Genomic DNA, 21,432 nt, shown 5'->3' with positions numbered 1-21,432 from the left:
TAATTTAAACAAAAAAAATGTTACATTCACGCAGATGATAGAGCTGTTGTCCACCAGATTGTGGTCTATGGACCAACTAAACGAATGATATCAAATAAATTATTATCAATCTTATTTTTTCTGGTTCTTAGACCAAGAACAAAATTGAATGTAAAATATAATGCGTATATCGCTTTTTGGTTCTTAGACCAAGAACAAAATTGAATTTAAAATATAATGCGTATATCGCTTTTTGGTTCTTAGACCAAGAACAAAATTGAATGTAAAATATAATGCGTAAATTGCTTTTTGGTTCTTAGACCAAGAACAACGTGAAAACGTTACTCTAATCACACTTATTCATAGATTAGAAAGGTACATACAGTACATGTATATCATAATCAACCGGTAACATTTTCGTTTTCAAATATTCAATAAGATGTGGTATGATTGCGAATGAGAAAACTCTCCGCAAGGGACCAAATGACATAAAAAAGCTATAGGTTTACTGTGACGTATGGCCTTCAAAAAAGAGCAAAATCCATACCGAATCTTCAACAATAAAAGGCCCTGAAATGATGCATATTTCTGGTAAACAAAAACGTGTACCATACCAGTCGAAGTATTTATTTAAAGATGAATTTCATATAAATGTTTCTTTTTTCAGATCTATTGATTACATTGAAATTGCATATTACTTTGGAACTCTTTATTTGAAATTAGATTTATTTTTCTAACGATTTTGTGAACCGGTCGTATGTATCTGTCTTTAATATTGAAATATGCGTTGTAGATACTAATTCGCTTCATCTAAGATGGTAGAACACTTAAAGTCAATGATATTTTCATATCATTTATCAATTAAACATCGCCATCCAACTTCAAATGCAATTAATAAGCACAATGAATCAAAACGTGACTGATTATTATTGGTATTTTCCATTGCTTTCTTTTTGTTTTTCGCAAATTTCTGGTGTAAATGATAAAGAAATCCCCATCTTTGTCACAATGACTGCTGTAAATTCCTTACGCAGAGTAAAGCTATATGATACTTTCTATGACAATAATTAACAACTACGCATTATTTACAATATCTATATTATTTCTATAGGGACAACAATAATAATTCAAAAAACACATGTTCGTCAAATATTTCTCCACTTTGGCTAGCAAGTGCATCATAGTTTTCCTCCAATGATGGTCATTCTTCTTTGTTTCAGCTAATCGATCTATTCTGTAGAATTTTTTTCCGCTCTCACATACTTTAAGGGGAGATCTTTGACGAATTTATCAACATCATACTTTACTTCATAGCCTGTAAAAAAATCATTTTTTTAAAAAGATCTGAGTCTTAATGCATAATAAATTGTGGACTATTTTACTTGAATGTTGAAACTATAATGATACTAGTAAAGAGTAACTGACTTCGATTAATAAGATGTATTTTTGTCGGTTCAAAATAGTACCCCTGGCCATATAAATTACTGATAAATACAGGAGTATGTGTGATTATATATTATATAGCATGTAATGCTTTTATCGGTACTTTTTCAGATAGATTAAGTGTCATAAATCCTGGTTTTAGAATACATGACTACATGCCAATATCTTCTGCTCTGGTCCTTGTTAAATTAAGTATTAGATTTGTGAAGTCAAATATGCTTGACCTGACCTTAACTTTGACCTAGACTTAATGTGACTTAATGTTTGACTGAATGTTTGACCCTAACTGATCAACTGATTAACCGGTTTACTGGTGCAACTACTGTTTCTTTCATAAAAAAATCAGCATATTGAGTCTTTGGAATATTATCTTCTCGACCATTATGAAGTCCTTTTTATAAAAAAAAACTCATTCGCAGTTAGCTCATTTTAAAGAAAACATTATAAAACGTAAAAAAAAGTGTGACAAGCCTAAAAAATGACGTCCAATGGGAAATAGTACAAGCATGTTCAGGACGATGCAACGCCTAAAAGTAGTACTTTTGAAACAATTCTGTATTACCGTAAATTTAATACTTGGCGTTCTCTTTGCAAATGGATTTAAAACAAAGTTCATAAACTAAAAAAGTTTATTAAATAAATATATACCGAAACGATAGTTTAGTACAAGTGCTCCTCTGTAAAAATAAACGTCGTCTTTTTGTTGAATTGTTTTATCAGGATAGCTACCATGAATTGAAAACTTTTTACTAATATGATTATTTTTCAACTTATATGCACATGTGTTGATTGAGTACAAAACATTTCCACTTTTATTTCTTTATACGACAGAATTATCTTTGTACAGTCTGATATTATATCTGATAACATTTGCCCTCCAAATTTTGTTTTCATAAAACAGTACTTACCTTTTCCTGTCTTCATTAGTATTTTTGCAGTATACCAACACTTGTCTGGATACCAAAATGCTTCAACAGACGTACCAACTTCAAACTCCTACAACATAAATGAAAAATAAGCATCTTACAACTGCACAAAACATATGATAGAGTTTATACCACACCGTGTATTTCTTTGTGTCTAGACCCGAAAGATTGACAAGGTTTAAAGACATGGCCGACTAGTCTCCACCTGTCCAGCAGTTAAACTCGTCCTAAAAGTAGGTTAAAAATATCGTACAACATGTATTGTCGTTATCTGTAAACCTTTTAGCAAATTTTCTATGAAATTACATACGCATCATTGGAGTATTTTGTTTTTAAATTTTCTTATGATCCCACCTGCCAACTAATATGGCCCGCATGGCTAAAATAGACTTGGAGTAAAGCACAAGTTTTGAGATTTTTTTTTTCAAAATTGCTCTGGATAGAAAAAAATATTAGAGAGGCAGAAATGTCCAGAATGTTCAAATTTGCCCACTGTCTATTTACGCCAATACTGTCCAGAATTATTCTGTAATCAGAGATTTTGTTATAGTTGTTTGTACACATTTTTTATTCTTTTATTTACCTTTGAACTCATCCTTCTTTTCTTCTTGTTTAAGTTGTCACTGTGACTGCAGTCATTTTTTAGTTTTTGTTTTGGAGTCAAATCTCTACCAGATACCTGTAAATATATACAAATATGTTGTGTATATCTTTTAAGAGATATTATGAAAAGTTTTCTAAAGACAATGGCACGTCACAGACAGTTACAGTAATATGTAGTCATTAACAGCAAACAAACTTAATATACAAATCTATATTGAACAAGAATGTATCCAAAGTACACGGATGCCCACTCGCATTACCATTTTCCATGTTGAAAGGACCGTGAAATTGGGTAAAAGATCTAGTTTGGCCTGAAAAGTTTCAAGTTGATTGGACTTTAACTTCATCAAAAACTACCTTGACCAAAAACTTTAACCTGAAACTCACACTTTTAATTTGTATGTTCAGTGGACCATGAAAATGGGGTCAAAAGTCTAATTTGGTTTAAAAATAAGAAAGATCATATCACAAGGAACAGGTGTACTAAGTTTAAAGTTGATTGGACTTCAGCTTCATCAAAAACTACCTTGACCAAAAACTTTAACCTGAAGTGGGACGAACGGACGGACGGACGGACGACCGACGAACGAACGAACGAACGTACAGCCGGAAGGATGCACAGACCAGAAAACATACATGTAATGCCCTTCTACTATCGTAGGTGGTGCATAAAAACTTAACGTAAACTTGATATAGACTGATATAGATAATAGTTGATGAAACAAACGTGACGATACACACGTTGGAACTAAAATTTATAATAAAATATAATAAAAAGGAAAAACTGTAAAATTATCCAATGAAAATCATTCATTTGCAAAGCAAATGCATATGAATAACAGAATCAGACCAAATTAAAAAAATGAGAAATTATGAACACAGGGGTCAACATTATTTTGTAACTTACTTCTAAAGAAGAATTACGTACGAAACTCAACACATCTTCCCGATTTTAAGTTAATTACGTTCACTCAGACCAACAAAGTGAATATCATTTGTTGAACAAACAATCTACAAAAATTAAAGGACATTTTTTTTTAATTGTAAGGTAAATATATACGTAGGTTATAAAACTTACAACAGAGTTGTCTACTTGGCTTTTGTGTTTTTCAATATGTTGACATCTACTAGATTCTTCAAATTCCTGAACTTTCTTTTCTAAACAAGCTTTTGCTTCTTCCTGTAAAACATCATTGTTTTCAGAGTTTGCGTATTGAGAACATTTGAATAAGGAATATTTTCTTATTATGTTTAAATACAAGTACATAACATGTAAGATGTTTCTTGTATAAATTATTTTTCTTTGTTGTCTCTGGTATTTATTCTAATCTGGTAAATATGTTTGATTAATTATGTAATGCAAGATCAAGATCATCAGACTGCATGGTCAATTGAACAACTCTTTATGCATCATTAATGTGATCTGATAACTATCGTAAGTCTGTTGCAGAATATTATTCCATATATCATCAACAAAATAATAAGCGTTTTGTCAAAAGGGCTATTACAGCCCTAAAAAACAGAGTACTCAACTTACCAATTTATTGTACATTTCTTCCAGGGTTTGGTATTTTGTTTTTCAACTTGTAGCAGATTACTAGATTTTTCATTTTTATCAATCTGCTTATCCAAGACAACTTTGAGTTCATTCTCTGATCTCCTCAGTTGCTGTAATTTAGTTTCAAGTGCACTGCATTTTTTCCTTTCTTGATTCAACAATGTCTCGAAGTCCTCTGTTTTCTTTTGTTCTTCTGTCAACTTTGATTTTAATGTTGATGAAGTAGTTGCCAATTTTTCTCTTTCGGCAGTCAGTTGTTTTATTTTACACTCACTAGATAAATATAATGAAATGCTCAATAATTTAATGGGTTAATTCAAATAAGCAAAGGCACATTTTAAATACTTGTAATGGAGGAGGAGTGAACTATTCTCTTATTACTACAGTTAAACCAGCTTTCAACAGAATATTGAGAGTCTGCAGGTATATAATATTGAAAAGTTTCATCAACAAATTAAAACCTTAAAATTTAAAAAAATAATCTCTTAACAGTTATTAACAAAAGGACAGTTTTGAAATAATATCGTAAACTAAAATAAATCAAAATGGCAGTTTTGTGCCGCCAGTAGGAATTTATAATGTAGATGCACGTTCGGAAATGCACCAAATGATGTTCAAACATTAAAGTACGCAATCATATAAATCAATGATATTTGGAAATCCCGTGAAATGATAAAACTGAACAAAATATTGTCATAAATGGATGCATGAAACTTATTCTGTATGTTCGTTTAAAATGCTAACATACTTTTCATTGATCTTTCTGTCAACATCTGACGGATCTGCTTTCGTTTTCCCAATCGTTTTCTTTCGATCTGAACTTACACTACAAAATAAATCCAGTGATATTATCTAAGTCGGTAACTTCATTACTGATATACATGTACGTACAGTGTCAGCTCTTTTCTGTAATATTTCAATATACCGGGTTTTTTTAAAATGAAAGGTGGGCTTATTACCATAAATATCGATTAGATCTTTGAAATTGCACTTTAGCCCAATTATACATTAAAAACAAAAAAAAAACATAAGTTTACAAAATTACAAGGCTGCAGTCTACATCAACCACCAAATACCCGACCTATCGAAAAGGTTGACGAGATGACTTTGCGATTGACATTTCATCAATACATTTTTTGGGGGATTTCGATTAAACGAAAGATCTTTGGTAGTCTTTGTATAACTTATTCACAAGATGTATATAATGGAAAATTAAGAGCTTGATAAAGTGCATGGAGACCGCCTATATTTTTAAGGCTATGTGTTGTCTCTAGATAATTTTAGTTTATTTGTGTCGTTTGGTTGCTGTCTCTCATTAACATTGCCTGTACATTTTTTTTATTCTTGTCTTGGTGTTATTAGGGTTTTTTTTTGTGTTTTGTTTTCGTGAACAATTTTATAGGTGATAAATTTTTAAAAATTGGTGTGTACATTCCTTTTTTCATAACTCATTTTTAATGTCATAATATTACAAATGAGATTCCTCAAGGTTAATGAAATGCTCCAATTATTCCTTAAACTGTGAATTAAATTACGAAAACCACGGTTCTTTTTTTTTTAATAATATTCCCGATATAACGTAAATGTATGCTGAATGCCTTTTTTATGAAGCATATTTTACAAACCAAGTTACAAATATAAAATCAACATTTAAGAAAATCATGTAGTGCAGTGAATTTTTTTTCCAGTACACACGACATGATTTGCATTTATTTACCTTTCTACTTCTCTCTTAAATACTCTCCAGTCTTTTGTCTGTAAAGTTTCTTCCAAAATATGTATTTGGTTATCACTAGAAAGCATTGAAAAATCTCTCAACTGTGTAATCTTTAAGGATCCTCTTGGAGTATTTCTAATTTCATTCATTTCGAAAGCGGAACAGAATTCTAAAAATTTTCTCCATACGGAATCCTTTGATTTTGCAATTTTTAAAACAATCTTGTACTTGTTATGAAATTCTTCCGCCTTTCTGTCCATCCCTAGAATGGTACATATAATATCTTTCCATTGCTTTACTTCACTACTTTGCATGCAGCTAATATCTGTATCTCCTACTATTTTTGTTGCTTCTTTTCGAAACATCTTTACTAAATCAACAAAACTTGTCGGTTTTCCTAATGTATTAGATGCATTGTGTTCATACCCTAATTGTAGCGCCAACTCGTCTGGTAATTTGTTGTATAACCGACATGTTACCATGCTAATAGGCTTCGTTTGGCTTGCGAATAAACATTGTAGCGCATGTCTTGTATGATTACCACCTAAAGTTTCAACTGCTACTTTGCCAGGTTCTTGAAGAAACTTTGACAAATTACCTTTATCAGTAGTAACATCGCTGACAATGTTGCCAATGAGAATTGTATGACACATTTGCTGATTTTCATAAAATTGTTTTAGACAGTGAGCATGTTTCGTGTCCAGATTTCGAAAACAGCGATCATCGGCAGGTATAACTAAGTTCTGAATATGTACCTTTAATGCGTCTCCTAAAAGAAAACAAATGCTATCACTTTAGAATGGAAAATCAACAATTCAATAACCCGATAATCCAGTCGTTATATTACGATCACTTTGATCACTTCAGGAGGACAATGACCGTAAGGGGGCGCTGTAATTTTTCGAGTTCAAAATATATAAAAAAAAAATATGTTGTTCACTTAATGAGCAAGTGTTTGAACATTTGATGTAAAAGTAATATTTCTGAAGTTGATATGGTTATAGTTTCCAGTACCCGTATATGCAATAAAAAAAAATAACATCCTCGGAGAACTTGCCTCTGGAAGTGATCCTTGTAATCGTGTGTTCGATCCCCAAGTTTGTTCAAAACTAAGACTTGCACATTATTTTTCTTAAATGGTCATTAAACAAAAACAGCAACTAGAGATAAAACATGTTTGGCGATGTCAAAATAACAGACAAGTATAAAAAAGAAGATGTGGTATGATAACCAATGAGACAACCCTCCACAAGAGACCGAATGACACAAAGTAACAAATATGATAGGTCACCATACGGCCTTCAACATATAGTCAGTATAAAAGTTAATATTAAAAGTTTCTATACTTCATACCATGAGTAGCGCCTATTAAGAGAATGAAGATGGTATATCATACCTATTAAATAATCGTCCAAAATTGACTGCTCCACTGTAACTGGTGTGCTATCGGAAGCGTCTTCTGTATTTATGTGCGCTTCAGTGCAAGAACCCACGCTACGTCCTAGAATATCTTCAACTGTCGATGCATCTGTTGCAAAAGAAAAATATACATAAAATTTTCGCATCGTAATTATGGTTTTTATTCAAATAGTAAATAATTTTCATTAACATTTTTAACTTGTTCTTGGTCTCTTCCAGTTTTATTGTAAAAGCATATATATTAAGTGCAATAGATTTTATATTACTTGCATACATATCTTATTTACTATTGATTTTTGTTTGCCGAATTCACATGACTAGTATTACGAAGCAGCAGATCAATTGTTTGCAAGAAGGAGGATTAAAAAAATACCTTCAGAACTGTCCATTGGTGACAATAATTTCTTTTGGACTGGTGATTTTTGCGTCGAGGATTTTCTTTGCACATTATCCAATGTGTTTACGTTGTCGTCAGTGCTGGTTAAATCCTCCCCTCCTGGTACATCTATTCACAGAAAAAAGGCATTATCTTGAATTAGATGTTTCGTATTACAACAAAAGAATGGAACTTTGCAAACACAATTATTATAATGTTAATTTTAATGTATGTTTTGTAAAAAAAAAATCTTCAACAGATACCAAATTTCTTGTATCATTTTTGTCCGGATACTCGAACAAAATCATAACGTCCGCGTCATGTTTTATGCTTTAGAACTAAGTTCAACGAATAAAATTGACCACATGACTCATATTATGATTCAGTGAATAGTAAAAAAAAACAAACTCTTAATTATAACAGAAACAAAAACAATCTCTGTTGCAAGAAGTCGGTGTGGCAGGAAAACTGGAAATTCTGGTACGATAAGGCCTGTTTTTGGCCCCCCTATTTTCTCATTTTTCAAATTCTGTTTTAGAAAGCTACGTCTTATGTTAGAATATTCCCTGAGGTTTGAATGTTTGTTTGGATGAACTTCAAAACCACTAATACTAGCAACTGGGTAAGGTGAGTGGGTAAACTTCCTTTTATAATTCAAATATTGTAATTATCATTCACTTAAAATTGCAGGTCTTCCGTACAACGAATTTTTAGTTTTTAGGTGCCTGCACCAACGTGGCACAGGATTTTTTTTAATTCCAATGTCATGTCATAACAGTTTTTGCTGTCTAAATCGCCATTATTTTCTCCGGCGCGTGTTAGATTTTTTATAGAAACAATGCCAAAGAATCATTTGGCGTTTTTGATACCTTTTTAACCCAGTAATCTCAACCATTTTCTAAAATTAATGGTTTTGAAGTTCATCCAAACAAACGTCAACGTGATAACAAGCTTTCCAAAACAGTTTTTGAAAAATAAGAAAATAGGGGGAGGGGCCAAAAAACGGGCCTTATCGTACAAATGTACCTCGTCTTTTTAATGATTGCACTTTTGTCCGTATAGCCGGCCTGTCCATTATTGTTGAAGATTGTACGGATACAGCCCCCCCCCCCCCTTTTGAACATTGTACATGTATTATGGGGGTTTGTGCAGAAAAGCGAAGATGCAATTTAAAAAAAAATATTCGTAAATGTAATACGGCGATAATAGAACCTCTAGAATCGTTACTTGTCATCTCACATACGCATACTAGTATACTATAACTTCTTTTATTTATAAAATATGAATTAATATTATAGGGTTATTGCAAAAATATGAATTAATATTATTGGTTATGGTAAGAGTTTTTCAATCCGAATTTTATCATATTTATGGATTACTTTAGTAACTTGATTTCACGAAAGCGTGTGTAAATATCAAATATGTATTAAAAGAATCACATCTACCTGAAATATTCATGTTAACTTGGTTCTCCGGCTGATCAATGTTATCTGTTGAAGATGTCTGTAGCTGATAATTGTCTACGTTTGCTGTAAAAAATTATATAGTTAAAACTTGTTTGCTACAGTTATATTCTTCAGTAAAAAAAAACGACAAGTCCAATTGGACAAATAAACACAGAAAAGCACTCACACGCACCCCACTAGTACATTGTTGTAGGCAAAGACAGCCAATAACCCACCCCCTTTTACCTTTTTTTTCTTTTCCCCCTCCTATCACGAAATAAAACACATACAAAGACTTGACAAATATACGAATAAAAGCTCATTGATATTATCATGCCAAGACATTGCCTCCGTTGAAATTTTACAAACATCCCATAGAGCAAATAACACGGATGATTAATATTGACCATTTGGTATATAAGCGTCACGTACATGCAGTTTATAAATTAATTTGTTGAATACAATCAAATATTTAACTACAAGTACCAGCGGGTGCCGTAGGAGGTCCAGCGGAGTTTGGAGCGAGGATTACTAGTCATGGAAATACGGTATTATCAATGTTTGTTCATGGTAGTCATTTTTTTAAAAACAATATCAGCCTCTTGACATCGCCAAAAATTCAATGTTTAAAATATATACGACAGCAACTAAGGCCTTAGTTTGATTAAGGATGTTCGCTTCTCTTTTTGACAATAACTAGCTTTTTGATCAACTGGTATAAATTGATAGTATATTAATAACTGAACCTAGGCTAAAAAGCAGGAAAAAATAATAGGTTCGCGACTTTGTTTTTAAGATATAATCAATTGAAAATTTTGAGAGAAATGATTCTCTCTTAGAATGCTCACACATTTAAAATTGGTACCTTTTTTCTTTCAAACACTATGAAAAAATAACAAGAATTGTATAAGATTTTCATGAATGACTAGTTTAACTATATGTAATAAAAATATGAATAAAAAAGTAAGGGTTGGTAGTGTATTTTTTTTTTTATTGGTACTACATGGATAAAACTAGAGGATTCCGAATATCGGACAAAATGTCAAAATCAAGAGTAGCAGTTGGCAATCCTCGGAGTCACCGCTACTCTCCTTCTATCTTTAGATGGAGGTACGGAATCGGCCGAGTTGTGACGAATGCAAGAGAAGCAAATACTCATACACATACTATGTACTCATGATACAAGAACAACACACACATTTTAAATACATTTCTCACCTTTCAGGGAGTTCCATATTTTCATAAAACCTGAACGAGTCTTGACAGCTGGCCCAAAACCAAGACCTTCGCATAAGTTTTTCAAACTATACATTTTTGCTTTTCCAGATTCATATGTAACCTTAAATTATAAGAAAACATCATGTTTTTGTGAACGTTGACAAACATTGAACAAAGTCTAAAATAAAAACAAATGTGAATTGTATGACCGTTCCACAATAAAATGAACAGTTGTTACTTCACAAGAGTAAATGTAATAAAGAATATGCAGCTTATTGATGGATTAACATTAATAAAAGTAAACTTCATTCTGAAAACGAGAGTTGAGATATTTATGTAGAGAGATGTGCAAGATCAATCAATGATTTTGTTTAAAACACTGACATGATGTCAAGGAATTCAAAATCTAAATGTACTTGCCCTAACATTTGAAGATGTAATTCAACAATGTTCAATACAGAAGAAGAAAACAGTTTTACTATTTCAGTTTATATTTTTAGAGTTTCCTATGTTTACAACTCCAAAACAATGTGTTAAGAAACAATAGTATACATGTAGTACACTAATTGTGTTAGTGACGTCCTTAATATAAGTTAAATGCAACTTTTAATAGAAAGTTATCTACTCTATACTTAAAAGTATCTCTTTACTTTTATGTATTATTTTGATTTGAATATTTTGATTTGCTTTCAATACAAGTTTGTTGAGCTTGTAGTTTTTTTTCCGATGGCTTTTCTTATCCACAATTGACCAAATAAAATTGTAAATTACTAAAATGTTTATATAGTCACCTTGATAATTCCAAATTCTCTTGTTGTTCCAACATTGTCGATGTCCTCAAAATATCTACCATTTTCCTCTACACAAAGTCTTCCGTTTTCAATCATGATTTTCCATCTCTCTGAACCCGACATTATTGCGTAATATGACCGTTTGATCTCGATTTAGAAAAAAAATAGTGGACTGCTACAATGTCACACCACTGGTTATATTTAATCGCATTGCGAAGCCACGCCTGCTAGACACGTGCGCATTTTTTACATGTATATTTTTAAACCATGTGTTTCTTACTTTCCAATTAGAACATAATGGACTGCTGTATTTTTTTATCGGCTCTGTGTTTAAGCGTGTTGTTATCTGTTCAAACTTTGAATGGTGTCAAGACGAATATAAGAGAGAACTGCAACCCAGTTTCAGAGGTAAGTCAATTTGAAATATTCATATCTTTAAAAAAAATTTAAAAAAAATGATTAATTCAAAAATATAGAGGTTCACATATATTATTATAATTAAAATGTTTTAAATATTCATGATCAAAGACTTCAAGATACATTTGGGTAGTTATTGGCGGGTTTTTTTTAAAAACCGAATGTATACTCTACAGAAAAAAGAGGGGTGTAAGGCGTTCGCTTATATATACTTGGTTCGGTCACATTCTAAAATTGCCTGTCCCTATTCGTGAACCTGTAATTCAGTGGTAACGTTGTCGTTTGTTGCTGTTTTACATATTATTTTGTTCGATCCTTATTTTGTACATTAATTACGCCGTTAGTGTTCTCGTTTGAACTTATTAACATTTGTCTTGTTGAAGGCCGTATGGTGACATATAGTGGTTAATGTCTGTGTAATTTGGTCTCTTGCGGAGAAATGCCTTTTTTGTAATTATACCGCATCTTCTTTTATTATGATTTATTGTTGTGATTATATCTTTCACTCCTTTTTAATGAATTTAACATATTCAATGCAGACAGATCATACAGTATATATCACTTTTCTTTGGGTATGCTTTAATATTTAGATAAGGGAAAATTAGTGGACCTTATTAACCTAATAAATCAAATAAAGGTTAATCTGGTATTCTTGAGGATAAACATCGATTTGCTAGTTACACGTGGGTAGCAAGACTAAAATGTTTCCTTTGTTTTTTTATATATACAAAAAAAAATTCATGGGAACTGTACATGTTTGTACCTTCCTATCCTATTTTCGACGTTCCATATACAATTTCCTACGGCCTGTGACGGTGAAATTTCCTAGCACTGTATATTTTAAAATACGCTGAGCTTGTTTTCAGTCACAGGACTGATATCAAATGATAAATTTCAAAAGTATGGGGTCAGGAGCGGACATCTAATAAAAAACCACTTAGACAAGTTTATTAAGTTACGAATTTTCACAAAAGAGACTTTAATATAATCCTGTTAATAGTAACGTATTAATCCTCCTAAATGTTATAATTGGAGAGCTAATCGCATTACATGTAAGTGTTTTCTTGCTTTGAGGATGTGATCGCGGGTGAGATTTTTCGTTATAGATCGGAATACTTAGTATACATACATTACTTTTACGGCAATTTTCACCACGGGGCGCAGATTCTGTAACATTTTATCTGGACATTGCATAACTTAAAAGCTACGATCCACACATTCAGTGGGATTACGTCTTAAGCAGTGGTGATTGTTTCTTTGCTATTTGTTTTAGCTATACTGTAACAACTGTTTAATAAGCCTATATAATATTGTATGAATAAAGCAAGACGACAACTCTAAATAAATAAAAAAAAAAAATAGGTAATTTATTCAGACCTACAGTTACTTTTTTTTTCTATATTCCAGCACATGCGATAAGATTTTTTTTAATGCGCTCGTATTGCTAACCCCCATTTCCGTATTTTCCATGTAGTGTTTTAAATTAGTTGGTAGTTGTTTGTTTTTTAATTTCTTTTTTGCTATGGTATACAGTCGGTACTTATTTCCAACTTATGACCTATCGTCATCTGAATAATGGATATTATTATATAAAGTGATTTCACTCTCCGTATGTACATGTGTAAATAGTATTTTATTTCATATTGTTTAGTGTATTATATCTAAGCATGTTATAGTCTCTGATAATGGCTCTCAATTTATTTAGTGTTAGTTCAAGTTACAATGTATTTATTTACATGTACTTGTTGAGGGATGAGACTTAAATAAGACATTCAATTGAATTGTGTATGTTAAATTAAGAAGAAAACGTCACAATTAACTTTTCAACCAATCATTTGCCGAGAACAGATTTTTCAATAGTGAGGAGAATTTTTTTTTTCTCACACCGGTCAGGAAATGTGAAAATAGCACCAAAATTAGAGAACGACCATTAAACTTCAAAGGGGAGGGGATTATGATTTGTTTTCCTAAAAAATATATGCTGATCCCAAATTTGATTGATTTTTTTTGTGTGAGGCCGTTGACAACAAAAATTAATTTAAATCCATCTGATTTCCCTCATAGCTTATATTCATTATTGAATTTTGAAGAAGATAAATTTTGATTGATACATTGTAGCGCAGAGGACACCCCCCCCCCCCCCCCCCCCTTTTTTTTTTTTTTGCCCTACACTCATTTACGTAAAGTAAAACGTAAAGAATTCAAAACTATCAATAGTAAAACAGTCATGCAATACAGTTTCAAAACGTTTACACTATATGTATGCAGTATATCTATACTATTAAACGAGAAGACCTCATTTTTGGTGTCGCTTCTCTTCTTTCCACAATAAATCAATCAACACGCCTCTGTGTCCTATAGGTACAGTGCATAGTCGCATTTGTCATCCATTCATATGATTATTCAGATTGAGTTATTTTAGGAGAAAAACGAGAAAAAAGGCATCCGGGTATTGTCCCGTCATTGTACGAAATTTTAAGTCAGATTAGACTTCCGGTTTGCGTTTTTCTGTATACTTTGAACATACATAAACTACGAATAAAGTGTATTTTCAGAATTTTATCTGCTATCATTTTCAAGTTTACTATCCACGACAGTCACAGAGTTTATTAAATAGAGAGGGTCTGTATACTATATCAATGATCACCATGGATCGATTAGTAAACTTAGAATTTAAAGTAAATACGCTTTATTTATATAGTAATGAATGTTCATAATATACAGATAAGCGCTAAAATTATTCATGTGAACTTTTGATACTTTTTCCAGTCATTAAATCTTTTACAAAATTCATTGATTACAAAAAAAAAGAAGATGTGGTATGATTGCCATGTTGAGACAACTCTCCACAAGAGACCAAAATGACACAGAAATTAACAATTATAGGTTACCGTACGGCCTTCAACAAAGAGCAAAGCCCATACCGCATACTCAGCTTCAAAAGGCCCCGAAATGACAATGTAAAACAATGCATTTACGAGAAAACTAGCGGCCTTATTTATGTACAAAAAATGAACGAAAAACAAATATGTAACACATAAACAAACGACAACCACTGAATTACAGGATCCTTACTTAAATAAATGTTCTGAACATACTAAATGTATGTTCATATTGAAATTGATAGAAAACCAAAAATTGTGAACTTTGGAAATAAAGGTGGAGGGTAAAAAAAACAATAACCTATGACTTATGATACTTTTGCTGAAATTCTCCAGTCATTCTGTATTTAACAAAATTCTTCCAACAACACTTTACATACTGATACTTTAAACTACGCTCTGAATGCCCGCGATTTCGCGGGTGTGTTCTAGTATATATTAATTTTATCACTTAGTCTTTTCAATATTCATACGTTACAAGGCTTCATCAGCTTTCTGATTTTAACCGTATGAATATATATACGAGTAAAAAGAGATCGTGGGTATACATGAAAACAGAAACACAACACAAACTGCCGGAGTTCAGCGAATAAAATACGGCTACAAATATCCATTGTCACTTTTAGTTTATGCTCATAATAATCGATTGTTTATTTCAGAGACGAATATTGACATTCTCCATTCAGGTGCCGCAAATTATCCTACCTGTTGATTCAATTTTGAACGATGTGACTGTTTTCGCTGATGCATCGAGCGCTACTGATGAATATACATTTGTAAATTCAAGTAATCTTGGTGGTTCTCATTTTTTAGAATCAGCGGAAAACTCAGTAGTGTGTTTAAATTATACCGAAAAACACGGGGTAAATTTAGGAGATTCATTGTCGGAGCTACATAATTTAGGGGATTCGTATAATCTTGGAGATTCTGATTTACATAATCTTGGACAGTCTGATTCATATTGTTTTGGAGACTTAAGCAACACTGCTGAATCCAGCCTGTCGTTGATTCTAGAAACAAAAACATTAGAGTCATTTGAAGAGTATGCAGTAAATTATGACACAACATTAAAATCGCCAAACAAAGCTTTAATGACCAGTACACCAAGAAAAATACCAGTGATTAGTGGGGTGGCAGACATATCAGATGATAATTATGACTTTGGACTGTTTGATTATTCCGTAAATAGAACTTTAATCGAGTTAGAACCAACGTTCGGAATTTCCAGCAGTGAACATGAAAGTTCTTGTTATATGGGTTCAGAAATTAGCACAAAACTGAGATGTAATATTTGCCCTTCGTCGCCTTATGAATTCAACGAAGATGATACGGAAACACTTCATCTAGCATCAACCGAAATACTGTCACTATCTTCTGGTTTTGAAGGAACTTCATATCTTGCTAGTTCTCGCTCAGAAAGCAGTATAAATGAAAATGTTTCAGTGTATTCAGATGCATCAATTGGTATGGCAGAAATGTATCATGATGTTAGAGCTACATTTCCCCAAGAAGAAACAAAACCTTTGCTTGAATCGCAATCACGTAAGTGTTTTTTTTTTGTTTGTTATCATAATAGATATAGAAAGATGTGGTATGAGTGCCAATGAGACAACTCTCTATCCATAAGTTAGAAAGTAATATAGAATGACATTCAAAACAGTGTGGCTGTGGCCATTGATTGACACATTAAATTCATCCATTGACTGGGACAATTTACGTGAACGTTTGTCTGTAACGACCACTGTTCACGACGTACCTACGATAGACATTTAAACTGTGGGGTCACCAAAGGTTTCTTAACGCCTTTACTTATAAAATAATTCGAAAAATTAATCAGGAATAACCTTTATGTTTTGATTTATATAATTGGTATAAATCAAAACATCGTGTTATTTCTGATTAATTTTTCGAATTACTTTATTAAGGTGTTGAGAACCTTTGGTGAAGAACCTTTGGTGACCCCAATAGTTTAAGTGTCTTTAAAAAGTACATAGTGAGCAGTGGTTGCTACATACAAACGTTCACCTAAATTGTCCCAGCCAATGGATGAATTTAATGTGTCAATCAATAGCCACAGCCACACTGTTTTGAATTTCATTCTAAAGAGAAATATGACTTGCCTTTGCTCGACAAACGATAATACACTTGTTTCAGTACATTAAATGGTTGTGAATTTCCTTAATAAAATTTGGTGTTTACTAGCATAATTAGAAACGTTTCAACTACCTTAGGCAAAGTTGGCGTTTGAAGGATTTGAAGGATTTTGGCTATTATTTTTAAGTGATTTTTTTTTATTAAATAGCTATTCAACTGTATCGTTTTTATGCATCGAAGCTTTGTGAGTTCTTGGTGGAGGGTAATCTAGAAAAATGCATCGGACGCATTTAATTTATTGCGTATTGTTTTCGTGTTTTAAAAGAAGAGCAATGATTTGTACTATCCTATTAAAATCTGTCATGATTTGAGAATAATGTTTCAATGAGTGCTCATTATGGCTAACGTTAATTGATGGTCTTAAAGGTTCATAAGATATTTTGTGAAGGTCAATTGTTTCTTTATCAGTATTCATATGTTACATATTGTTCGTTAATCTTTTCTTTAGTCAGTTGATTAAATCACATGTGGTTAAAACACTTACGGTTAATTGCATGTTCAAATACATAAGATTGATTGATTACGTTTGATGATCAAATAGCTTTAAGTAAAGCGGGAAAAATAGCTTTAAGTAAAGCGGGAAAAATAACAAAGAGAGCTTAAAATAGATAAAAACAAATAAATAAATAAAATTAGTGTTTTAGTTTATTAACAAAACTATCATATCACATTTTTGTAGATCCAGAGAGAAGTCGTCTCCTTGCTCGTCATACAAAAGTAGCAAGTATTCAGAAGGATTTAAAGTCATGTAGGCGCTGTTGTAGTAAAGTTTGTACGAAGAAATTCTCTCTTGTGGAGGTTAAAAACATGCGATTGGAATTCTGGTCAAAGACAATAAATGGTCGCAACCAGTGGTTATTAAAAAGTTCTCTGAACTAATATGGAGTATACACCATACTTCCGTATACAGAACGGACATGTAGTTTGTCCAAAGGCATTGATGAGAATGCTTGGAATTCACAAAAATTTCTATTACTCTAATAGAAAAAAGTTCATAGGAGGAGCACGTTTTTCTGTATCGGAGAGACACTACTGTGCCAGCATAAAATCACTCCAAGCTATAAACTGGCTGGAAGAATACGCTACATATTACGTTGACAGGATGCCCGACTGTAATACACTCTTACTACCTTATCGGACACGACAGTGCATGATTTATATAAGATATAAAGAAGATATGAAGGAAAGATCAGAAGAATTTTTAATGCCATCAGCCTTCTACGGAATGTGGAAAAAATATTTACCCAATCTTAAAGTCAAAAAGGTATAAATTAAAACAAACAAGTTAGGCACAAATCTTTAATCAAGTTAAAACTTATATTAAAAAAAATAAGAGTCTGAAACGTGTATGTTCCTTTGCGTGAAAAAAATGGTACCAATAATTGTTATTCCATTATATGGGGTACATTACGAAACAAAGGTGATGCTGTAAACCAGGACATATTTTGGACAGTTTAATATTAACCAATTTCACTATAATTGTATATGCAGAGGCGGATTTAGGCGGCCCCCTTTTCTTGGAAAATTTGGTTGATTATATAGGGAATCATTGAAGCATGACCAGAGCTGGCCCCCTCTTAGGCAGTCAGTCGACCCCCACTTATGAAATTTCTGGATCCGCCACTGACTTGATTATTCGCAAAACGTTAACTGTGGATTTAACTTATAAATTCAGACTTCTTACGTATATGTAGATGTGAAAGTGCAACTAAAATAGTTACAAATTAGTCATTGGTATGTAGCGCAAACATTTGCCAGTATATGCTATGTGTATTGTAATTGTATTTACACTTTCAGACCAATTCCTTTTCGAAATGCACAGTATGTACAAGTTTGGAAAGACAGTTAGAGACCACGCATGATCCAGTGATGAGAGAAAAATTGCGAGCTGAACGAAGAGAACACAATAGCAGACAGATGTATGTATAAAATATGCAATTAATAAATATGACATCAAAGTCAAGTTATAATATATACTACACATAGAAGAATATAAATTTACTATAGCTACAGCCAATAATATTTATCGACCGTGTCCTGTTGTTTATGTTTGTGTGTTACATTGACAATGTCTGTATATTAATGGTAAGCTGCAGGTCACGATAAGAAGTTTTTTGTCGAGTGAGCCCAGCAAACGAATTCAAAAAGCTCCATATCGTATCTAGCAGCTGATATTTAACAATATGAATAAAATTAAAATCTGACAATCAATTTATCGGGTTGTATTTGTGGACTTTGCTTGCTACTAGAAGCAAGCTGAACAGCAAACTAATATTTTAACATGTTTAATTTCTATTTTTGCAGGTTAGAAAGAAAGTACTATTACACAAAGAAAAACGCTGCAAAGACATCCCCATCACAATATTTAAGCTTAATTATAGATGGAATGGATCAGTGTAAGTTATGATCTACGGCTAAATATTTGGACTTTTTAGAGAAAAATGAGTCGACCGTAAGATTAATGGTCGGTCATTTTTGTAAAAGTCAGTTAAAATTGCGTCAGTTTTGTATAAGTCGATATACTATTGACTCAGTTTGCCAATTTCTCATTGCCTTTGAGCATCTGATAACTTTAAAGGCATAACCAATAAGATCTGGAATGAACAGAAAAAACATTGAAGTTAAAATCTTTTCTATTTTGTTCAAAACTAATGAAACGAATTCGATAAGGAATTATTTTTTTCCGCTTTTTTTTTTTTGTATTCCAAATGGAATTTAACTGTGATGTTATTCTATTAAATCAAATTTGGATGACTGAAATGGACAATTTAAACAGTTTATCAGATTGCCTATTTTTTTCATAATTTTACCTATTTATAACATGAACTTTAATTTTGTTTTCATTGTAGCAAAAACGAATCTTCCTCATTTTGTTGGTCGAATGGCAAAGGTAAGTAGGTATTTTGTATAACAGAAAATTCCCTCTTCGGAAATGTACGAACATCATAGTTTTCTTCCGATTATAGAGTTTGATGTGGAACTTTGGAATTATTCAGACATTATTTTGTATCTTTTACCATGCAAACGTTTTCTTTTAAAGAGCACCAGAGGTTAAGCAACCAACAATAAATCAATCTATCCATTTAGAGCGATTTTTTATGTACAATTAATTTATCATACTAAGCTTTTATCTCATTGCAAGTTTTTAGACGGCAGTTTGAGAGGAATTATTCGCGAATTTACGACCACGCCACAACTGTAAATTAAATGACAGATCCATACAGTCATACGCGACATTGTACCTCCATTTTTTAAAATTAGAATTTATGTACCAAGCTACAAAAATGTAGGGAATATGGCAATTGTGTTTCGAATTAACTTGTTCCGTACACAGCGTTTGATTTTGTCAGTTTTTTACAGACTTCCTCTTTTTAGTATGCCTTGTAAATCATTTTTTATTATATTTCTTTAGTATAGTAAAAAAAAATAATTTAAAACGAATCTATATCTGTATATATCTTTTACTTTGTCCTTACATATATATGTAGTTGTCTTATTGACACGTTTTATTGCAGGCTGTGAATAAAGTTGATCAACTAACGACACATGTCACCGGAGTTTTTAGCTCATGGACAAAATAAATTTTTCACCTTTCTCGACTGGAACCAATATGCGCACGACTCTAACCTGACCATGAATATCCTTATGCTAATTCTTCACCAGATTTCAAAACTTATGGTAAGTAAAACACTTCACAATTTAAACGTATGATCAGGCAATACATGTGTGACCTCGGGTGGGGGTGAGGGTGGTGATGAGCACTCCCTATACTATATACAAAGTGATAGAGCGTGCCGCTTGAATTGGTCACATTTCCAGCTTGAAAATATATGAATATATTTGAAAACAATCGGAAATAAGGTCAAAAGAGTTCCAATTACTTGTTATATGACACGCCCTGTATTTTTTCACATCAAAAAGTCTCGCCGTAGGTAAACATGACATAAGGAATAGCTGATTCTCAGATTTGAACTCTATGAACACATCACACAAAATCATACCAATAAAAAGTTGCATTTATCCTAGGCATTATATGAAAAGTAATACATTTTTTGAATCGAAAGTATTATGTAAAGAATGAGATAACAGAATCCAAGCGGCACACCATATCAATTAAGTATTGAATTGGTTTCGAGTTTTACTGTTATCCACATTTCTACATATCTTTTTAATTTGTTAAAATAATTAATCTATACACCCAAAACAAATAAGTTCGTCTGATTAGCCATATAATTTGAATGACAGAGTTTTGTGTTTTTTGAATGGTTAATTGTTATATATTTAACATAACAAGAATGTGTCCAAAGTACACGAACGAACGAACGGACGGACGGACGGGCTTACGGATGCACAGACCAGAAAACACTATGCCCCTCTACTATTGTAGGTGGGGCATAACAATTGCCATTTTACTTGTTGCCTTTGAAATCGAGTTAATGTGCCCCCAAAAAGTTTTATGTAAATCCGTAATTTTTCCATAAATTGATTTTTTTTTTATTATAGA

The 21,432-nt window shown here is 32.2% G+C and overlaps 3 protein-coding genes and 1 long non-coding RNA gene across 4 annotated transcripts; 2 read left to right on the top strand and 2 right to left on the bottom strand.

Annotated features, from left to right (window-relative positions):
• Window positions 1-1,060: 1,060 nt before the first annotated feature.
• LOC139505494 (uncharacterized) lies at window positions 1,061-4,523 on the bottom strand. The gene is made up of 5 exons (XM_071295047.1): window positions 4,489-4,523; window positions 4,030-4,131; window positions 2,932-3,027; window positions 2,331-2,418; window positions 1,061-1,294 (listed from the first exon to the last, which is right to left on the bottom strand). Exons 1-5 carry the CDS (start codon window positions 4,501-4,503, stop codon window positions 1,209-1,211), a joined length of 387 nt encoding a protein of 128 aa, XP_071151148.1. The 5' UTR covers window positions 4,504-4,523; the 3' UTR covers window positions 1,061-1,208.
• Window positions 4,506-8,143, bottom strand: LOC139505493 (uncharacterized; the record flags this gene model as incomplete). Its single annotated transcript, XM_071295046.1, has 5 exons — window positions 8,019-8,143; window positions 7,623-7,754; window positions 6,227-6,995; window positions 5,258-5,335; window positions 4,506-4,782 (listed from the first exon to the last, which is right to left on the bottom strand). Coding segments are annotated over exons 1-5 (1,272 nt in total), but the record flags the coding sequence as incomplete, so codon positions are not given.
• Window positions 8,144-15,212: 7,069 nt separating this feature from the next.
• LOC139505492 (uro-adherence factor A-like) lies at window positions 15,213-17,807 on the top strand. The gene is made up of 2 exons (XM_071295045.1): window positions 15,213-16,316; window positions 17,608-17,807. The coding sequence occupies exons 1-2, from the start codon at window positions 15,404-15,406 to the stop codon at window positions 17,805-17,807; spliced, it is 1,113 nt and encodes a 370-aa protein (XP_071151146.1). The 5' UTR covers window positions 15,213-15,403.
• A 967-nt stretch (window positions 17,808-18,774) lies between these two features.
• LOC139505495 (uncharacterized) lies at window positions 18,775-19,819 on the top strand. The gene is made up of 3 exons (XR_011659758.1): window positions 18,775-18,847; window positions 19,233-19,324; window positions 19,778-19,819. It is a non-coding gene; the product is annotated as an uncharacterized lncRNA (long non-coding RNA).
• The last annotated feature ends 1,613 nt before the right edge of the window (window positions 19,820-21,432 follow it).

This window comes from Mytilus edulis, unplaced genomic scaffold (assembly GCF_963676685.1).
Source record: "Mytilus edulis unplaced genomic scaffold, xbMytEdul2.2 SCAFFOLD_1743, whole genome shotgun sequence".
NCBI lineage: Eukaryota > Metazoa > Mollusca > Bivalvia > Mytilida > Mytilidae > Mytilus > Mytilus edulis.
The sequence above is the reverse complement of the archived record's forward strand: the minus strand, read 5'-3'. Positions and strand labels throughout refer to the sequence as shown.

Bases quoted from the DNA above. Each gene is read 5' to 3' on its own strand.
- LOC139505492 (XM_071295045.1), top strand. From the start codon at position 15,404: ATGCTCATAATAATCGATTGTTTATTTCAGAGACGAATATTGACATTC. The intron at 16,317-17,607 runs GTAAGTGTTTTT...ACATTTTTGTAG, and splicing joins TTTGCTTGAATCGCAATCAC to ATCCAGAGAGAAGTCGTCTC.
- LOC139505494 (XM_071295047.1), bottom strand. The intron at 3,028-4,029 runs GTAAGTTTTATA...ATATATTTACAG, and splicing joins GCCAAGTAGACAACTCTGTT to GTATCTGGTAGAGATTTGAC. The intron at 2,419-2,931 runs GTAAATAAAAGA...TTTATGTTGTAG, and splicing joins AAAGAAGGATGAGTTCAAAG to GAGTTTGAAGTTGGTACGTC.